At 41.1% G+C, this 7,142-nt stretch overlaps 1 protein-coding gene across 7 annotated transcripts in view; it reads right to left on the bottom strand.

Moving 5' to 3' along the window:
• Positions 1-145: 145 nt before the first annotated feature.
• Positions 146-7,142, bottom strand: part of LOC107686022 (sickle tail protein homolog) — a 65,931-nt gene continuing 58,934 nt past the window's right edge. For 4 of the 7 annotated variants that reach the window (XM_016482810.1, XM_016482812.1, XM_016482815.1 and 1 more), the window contains 7 exons: positions 6,788-7,035; positions 6,308-6,451; positions 5,309-5,425; positions 4,149-4,226; positions 2,291-4,021; positions 1,708-1,833; positions 146-1,101 (listed from right to left, as the gene is read on the bottom strand). In XM_016482810.1, coding sequence (XP_016338296.1) covers positions 592-1,101; positions 1,708-1,833; positions 2,291-4,021; positions 4,149-4,226; positions 5,309-5,425; positions 6,308-6,451; positions 6,788-7,035 — 2,954 coding nt within the window. In that variant the 3' untranslated portion in view covers positions 146-591. The remainder of the gene's footprint in view (positions 1,102-1,707; positions 1,834-2,290; positions 4,022-4,148; positions 4,227-5,308; positions 5,426-6,307; positions 6,452-6,787; positions 7,036-7,142) is intronic. The other 3 variants (XM_016482811.1, XM_016482813.1, XM_016482814.1) reach the window with 3 other exon arrangements.

Genomic DNA, 7,142 nt, shown 5'->3' with positions numbered 1-7,142 from the left:
ATGAGCTTTGTAAACATCTACGTGTTTCAGAAAGGCGGGGCATAGAGGAGCAACAATAATGTACATTATATGGAAAATAATGTGTTTTTTGAACCTTAAACCACATAAACACATTTCATTACACCAAATACACAAAATAATGTTCTTTTTAGCAACATCATATGACCCCTTTAAGAAAATCCTAAAACAAAACAAAAAAAGATTTTATGAAGGTTCTATGAAGGTTTTGTTTTCATCACTACAGTCTTTTGGATCCCACTAATATACGGCTAATTTAAAAACAAAACACTCTATAGTATCATATATTCATCTAATTTCCTTTCTCTAAAATAGCAATGCATATTATACATAGTTCATGTAAGTAAACAAACGCACTTCTATAAAATAAAAAGCCAACACTGTCAAGCTTAATCCCTCACATATACCAAAACAAAATCCATAATATGCGGCTCTAGATTCTGAACCACTTGTGGATTTCTGTGGAAGTGCACAAAGACAATAACCCCACCCCAAATACACGGCATAACTAAATCATTATTTCTGTTACACCTTAAATACCACCAGACTGAGCAAAAGAGAGAAATGGACAGCTCATGCCATGTTCCCGGTAAAGGATGCTGGTGTGATAGTGGCTTGGCCACTGCTGGCCTTCAGAGACCTACGGCTGCTGAAGCTGGGCATGTGTACAGCTCCACGTCCCCGGCACATGGCAGTGGGAGACAGGAGGGATGGAGAGGAAGGGGACGAGGAAGAGGAAGTAGAGGTCGGAGAGACAGAGGAGGAGGAGGAAGAGTATGAGCTAGAGGATGAGTAGGAATAGGAGCAGGACTGGCCATTTTGAGTCTGCGGAGGGAGGGTTAGGTTTTGACCTTCAGGCTGCTGAGAGGGCGAGACGGGTCTACAGCTAGGCCAGCTCAGGCTGAGACATGGGATAGAGGACTTTGAAGAAGAGGAAGAGGTTTGGTTAGTAAGCCTAGAACGAGCAGCACGGGTTGAGCTATGCTTCCATGAGCTAGGTATAAAAGCTGGGATCTTAGAAGCAGGCAAAGCAAGGAAAGCATGTTTACTATTCCCACCAGCTTTCATAGCACTCCCGTTAGCCTGTGAACAAAGATGCCGGAAGACATGGAAAGTCAAGTAGGATGATAACACATATACGTGAAAATATAGAGCTCTATATGCCATAAAAATATTCTACAGTACAACACCAACAAAAATATTACTCTTGTAACAAAAGGCATAATTTTGTTTCTTTTCTCTCACAGTCAATTTCACACATTAAGCAGTAAAGAAAGAAAAGAAGGAATAAAAGGAGGAATTTGGGCACCAGGTTCTTCAAAATATCTTCATAATCCAAAGAAGTGAGAAAAATAAACCAGCACTCCCCAACCAACACAGTAGTTCCTAGTGTTTGCTCTTACGATTGACTGTTGGATAACAACAATCATGCAGTTTTCCTGTATAGCTCAATTGGTAGAGCATAGTGCTAACAACAGCAAGGTCGCAGGTTCGATACCCAGGGAGCGCAAGGGTTGGTAAAAAAAAAGACGACGACGCATATCTTGAAAGTGTCTATGTGTAAATGATAAACATGCACAAGGAGTTGGTTGCGATGAATTGTAGGGGAAGAGAGATCATCATATCATCATGCTCAAAGACTTTTCCCATCTGTCTTCATGCCTTAACACTGCCCTACAGTAAAACTACCTGACGGAATTGCCTCTGGGAGTCCTGGAGCTTTTGAGGTTTTCCGGGTTTTTCCACACTCCCTGCTGGCTGCTGGCGAGACTTGGGTGAGGAAATCCGACCCGAAGCATGCGAGTCACCAGAGTTCTGAAAAGATCAATAAGGAACCAATGTCAGCGATGGATCGAGGTGCTTGACAAGTACACGACAGAATGAGGACAAAGCTTTTAAAGATTTCTCATTTGTAGACATGATTGGGAAGAGAAAGATACAGGCAGCATGCTCAAGTGTACCACCAATATCCCAACCACAGTACATGCACTTTATTAATCCCAAAATAGATTAGAGCGAGCCGCTCAGAGAGAGAAACGCTTCGTGGATTCAACCTCATTGAAAGTTGGAATAGTGAAAGTAGACAGTGGTTTAAAAGAGAAAAACACCAAGTCCATAATCATGTCCACTGAAATCACACAGAGCCCCCAAATCAGAGTGTTCCCAAGTGCGTTCACCCGAAGACACCTATGAAACACATTCAAAGTTGATTAAAGTCATTGGTTAGAAAGTCAGGCCACCAGCAGAAGGGTGCAAAGGAGTTGAGAAAGACCTGTTTACTGCTGGAGGAACTGGAGGAAGTGGACGTGCTTGAGGAGGATCGAGACTGTGTTTTGGATCTCTTTTGCAGAGATGACTTGTGGGGTTTGGGCTTCAGAGGTGCTGGCTTTTTTGTGGGACTGCCCTCCTCCGGTTCTGCATCACTGGCCATTCTCTTCGCTTTCGATTCCTCCTTGTGGGAGACTTCAGAAACCAACGTAGGCCCAATATCACTTATGGTGCTTTCTAACTGCTTTATGGTCTGCTCAAGGCTGTCTAATGTTTGATAAGTAGTCTTACGGAGTGCCTCAGTTCTGTCTTTGGTGCTCTGTGATGTGGTGGTCTGGTTTTGCGATAAAGACCTAGGGCTGGTAGAATCAGAGTCTGCGTGGGACTTGATCTCAAACCTTTTAGCTTCTTTGAGCTCCGTCACGGTTCCATCTGGTTCCTCTTCATCCTCGTAGACAACTACCTGCAGTGTCTTTTTGCCAGTTTTTGTCCCCGTACGAAGAGCCTGACCAATAGCTGCAAGCTGCTTCTTTGGGAACTTAAATTTGAATTTCTTTTTCGCATCTTTAGGAGATTCTGTCTTGTCTCCTTCCTCAACAGTAAGAGCAGGACTCTCAAAGGAACTCTGCTGTTGTAGAGGCACTGGAACGCTACTACTTCTCTGATTGTTTACCCTATTCTCAGTTCTGCACTGATCTAGATTATTTCTAGGTGTTATCTGACCGACCTGACTGTTTGAGTTGGCTTCCACTTCCTCCTCGTTCTCTTCATCTATCCTCTCCTCCGATAGCACCCTCTCCAGCTCTTCTTCACACTCAAAGACGGTGGACAGTCGCTTGTAGGCCTGACAGATATCCATAGGCTCGTCAAAAATGATGATAACCGGCTTCTTGTCAAATCCAGAGTCCTCGGGGGCAGATAGGGTTGGTTCTGAGCCCACTTTAAGAGTTTGGACATCTGTGCCTTTACTGTTTACCAGCTGTTGGTACTCTCCAGTTGATAGAGCCTGTACCTTGGTTTTAGTGATCCTGAAGGCAATGTTATTTGGTGGAGGAGGACCTTCTTCTCCTGGGAGGTCTGGACTTAGACTGGCCTCCTCAGTGTATCTGGCCTGATCTTCAGATGATCTCTTTGTTACATTCTGCTCATTGTCATGGTTATTCGGTTGTGTTGAAAATGAGGCTTCAGTGTTGGGCTGATGGACTGGTGAGTGAACCTGAAGTTCAGCACTTTGTGGACACTTGCTAACAAGTGTAACTTGAACAGTGGTTGTGCGATGCCCATGCTTTATTGACTTATCCAGAACAGGTGCATCAGAGGATGTACACAGTATCTGCTGCTCTAACTTCTCCTCAACAGGTGAAACTTTCTCTGAAGGGGTGGGAACCACCTGCTTTAGGGACTTCAGCACTGATTCAGTCTTGAGCTCTTTGGGATTAATGAGCGATGCCCCTTTTTCAGCTTCTGTGCTGTTCCTTAAAGAGTTAAATGGGCCAGATGGCACTTCATGAATATTATTTAGCTTGCTTTGGACCTCCTTGACTGATTGGCTTGGCTGAAGTGAAATTACAGATAAGTCATTTGATTTTAACAATTTTTGCTGCTGGGAAAGGTCAGAAGCATTCTCAGGTGCAACCTTTGAAGGAGAAAAAGTTGCTTCCTTGGGTTCCTTTAGGTCATCTGGCCTAGAGGTGCTCTGCCTTGATGTTTTTGTTCCAGTGATATAATACATGACCTGACAAAGAAATCAAGAATTCTTTGGACTTCAAACAACATATTAAAGTCAAAGTGAATACAATGTGTATACATGCTCTTAAATCACACATAAAACTATTGGAAACAGTAAAACAAATGATATTTACCCCAGGTGAACCAGGTGTTGCACTATATTCCCTACTTTCAGATAGTGCTCCTTCTTCAGATAGGTGAGAGGTGGTCTGCTAAGACAGTTTGTTAGCACAGAGACCTTTATTTACATTCTCAAATTAATATATCCAGCTAATCGGTAAGATGCAGAGTGAAACATTACAAAAGAGATCAATGGCGCCATCTAGAGTTTAGTTTAGCTTTCATCCTTAGTTTACTAAGGACTGCTGTATGTTGTCAAACATTGCTTCAAAATAATGTATTTATGGTGAGGGAGCAGTGAAACTGTATGCATAGCATTTTCCATGCAAAGATGTTTGATGGTGATAGAGCTGGAAAACACATGCTTCATTTTTTTTAATTAAAAAAAAATGTATTTTAATGGAGAAAGTGACTTGTATCTAGTCTTTGTATAGACACTATACAAAGAAATCGAATATAGAAATATCATTCCTGTTTTGAAAACCCTGGCACTGTTGGTCTGTAGGACAAAAAACATTATAAATACTAAAGTTAAACACAAATATATACATTTATTGCACATTAAAACATGCATAGAGATGAAAATATTATATATCCCTTATGCTTGTAGAGCCCAAAACATCACATATTTAAAAAATATATATTTAATAAATAATAATTAAATATTATTTTTTACAATATTATTAATATTACAAAAATGTATTTTTTTAATAAAACATTATAAATAAATATGTAATGTTTGATATCTACATACATATTTTAGATAAATTTACAAAGCAATAATATTATATCTTTATATCTCTTTATGGTGGACATTCTGGTCCTTTTTCAAAGTAACTCTGAATGCTAAAAAAGGAAAAGGTCAGAAGTCAGAGCGCTGAATGGCCTTTCCAACACTCCAGTCACTCTGACCCAGCCCATCTTCTACAGCTGTATCTATTAGCATTCAGCAGGAGAGTGTGAGTGACAGACCAGTGTTAGACACATTCAAACGTATTACGCCCTCTCTTGATAAGGGGCTACGGTCAGGCATTGACGTGCATCAGTATGTCAGTACATCAGTATGGGTGTTGCGTATTAGTGTCAGTAGAGCGGGAGGTTATGGGACTTGACTGCTCATGTGAGCACTGTTGTTAAACTGCGACGGGGAGTTAGCAAACATCACGTCCGTTACCTTTGTGTGGTAAGACAGGGAAAGCCCTGGTTCCATCTCACTGTCTGAGGGCTCACGGGATGTGAGATCAACAATATATCTGGGCTGTAAATCTTTTTTTGTGCACTTCTGAAACATCTGAAGAGGGGTAAGGGTATGGGCATTAGGTGCTGTGGCTGTGTATGGGTGAGCTTTCTGTCCTGTGGTTGTGCAATTTTGAGATGTCAAACAGAACTGAACTGAACTGTTTTTTTCTCAGAACTCACTTCACTTTTCATTTTTACAATCTAATAATAAAGTAATTTTACATATACTTTATTTCACTATAAGCCTATATACACATATTCATTCAGGTATATTCATTCATGTAAATGTATAATCATTCATTCATTTATAACCACTATTCAATAATGCTGTTGCACAACAAATGCATAATCCTATTTACACTACTTAGTCTTTTTTAACTTTTTGAGTAATTTATTATATACATTATTATGGATTTTATCTCTCTGATTATATTTTTGTAGAGCATTTTATTTCATTTCGTTTTGTTTTATTTGATTTCTTATTGGTTTAAAAGACTTGTCATTTTTGAGCTATTTTTCTTTAAAATAAATTGCACTTGGTTTCCTTTAATATTTTGTTAGCTAATACAATGACATTCATACATTTTTCAGTGTGACGTTTACAAACACTTTCTGAGGCCACTTTACGCTGTTGATTTATTACTTTTATTCCTAATAAAAATAAAATCGAATTCATGATGACAGATTTATAGTAAATCCTACCCATTCTCAACAATAGAGGGCAGCACAAGTCAAACTTCTGAGAGTGCCCTCATTTTGATGCTTCTGTGTAAATGTTGACACTGGTGTGGCCGTTTGAAGTTTGTATGGGCTCAATATTTGTCCCTTAACACCTCTGACATGTCTCAGACGTCCTGTGTGTTTGTAAAAGAACAAGTGTGTGTTTATGTCTTTGTGTGAGTGTCTCCTGTGAGGACGATGGTGGTTTGCTCACCTGTAGCTCAGCCATGATCTTATCTCCTTCATCCTCTTCATCTTGTAAGGTGGAGGTGTTGACAGGAGGAGGGGTGCGGGGCTTGGGCTTGACCTCTGGGGGCACACGCAAGGGTTTGGGCTTCGGGGCCTCCTCTTCACCCTCCTATAGCCAAAACAACCAGCCGAGTGTGACCGACCCTCACCCTCCATTATGTCTTTCAAATAAACAAAAGCAGCTGGAATCTCTACCGTGACTTCCCGTCATTATTATTCACAAAAACAAGGACACAATATGAAGCGCATGGCACACCCAGGCAAAATATAGCACAATGAAATTTCTACACGTAGTAGGTACACTGTACGATAGATGTGTTGTTTTCAAATAATAGTAATGACAATTGTCATGTTGTCTGGGAATGCGGCTCAGCAAGGCCTAAGTTACATGAATAATGGTGTGTGATCTTAATTAGAAGAAGCTGAAAAAGCACGACTCAAGCACCTGTGCGCTCGTGGACTCTTTCCGGGTGGAGTAGATCACCTCTCCTGAACGTCCAGTGGTGAGTCCAGTTCCAGAGGGGTAGAATCTGCGTGGAGGGGGAGGGGGAGGCGATTTGCTGGCCGTTTCAGGGTTGGGCTGTACTCTGTCAACACTGGCCCTGTGGGGCTTCTCTATGGTCGGCTTCTGTGGCCTCTCCAAACTGGTCTGGACTGGTTTATCTGCTTTGGGTCCATCCTGTGGTGCGGCTTCTGTTTGAAGTTAGATAAAGAGTGCCTCGATATTAAATCCTCTAGAGGTTAGATCTGAACCAGCTAATCTGGGATTATTAATAAAACAAGGCATACTGTAATTAATA

The sequence above is a fragment of the Sinocyclocheilus anshuiensis genome, unplaced genomic scaffold (assembly GCF_001515605.1).
Source record: "Sinocyclocheilus anshuiensis isolate Anshui unplaced genomic scaffold, SAMN03320099.WGS_v1.1 scaffold930, whole genome shotgun sequence".
In the NCBI taxonomy this organism is placed as follows: Eukaryota; Metazoa; Chordata; class Actinopteri; order Cypriniformes; family Cyprinidae; genus Sinocyclocheilus; species Sinocyclocheilus anshuiensis.
The sequence above is the reverse complement of the archived record's forward strand: the minus strand, read 5'-3'. Positions and strand labels throughout refer to the sequence as shown.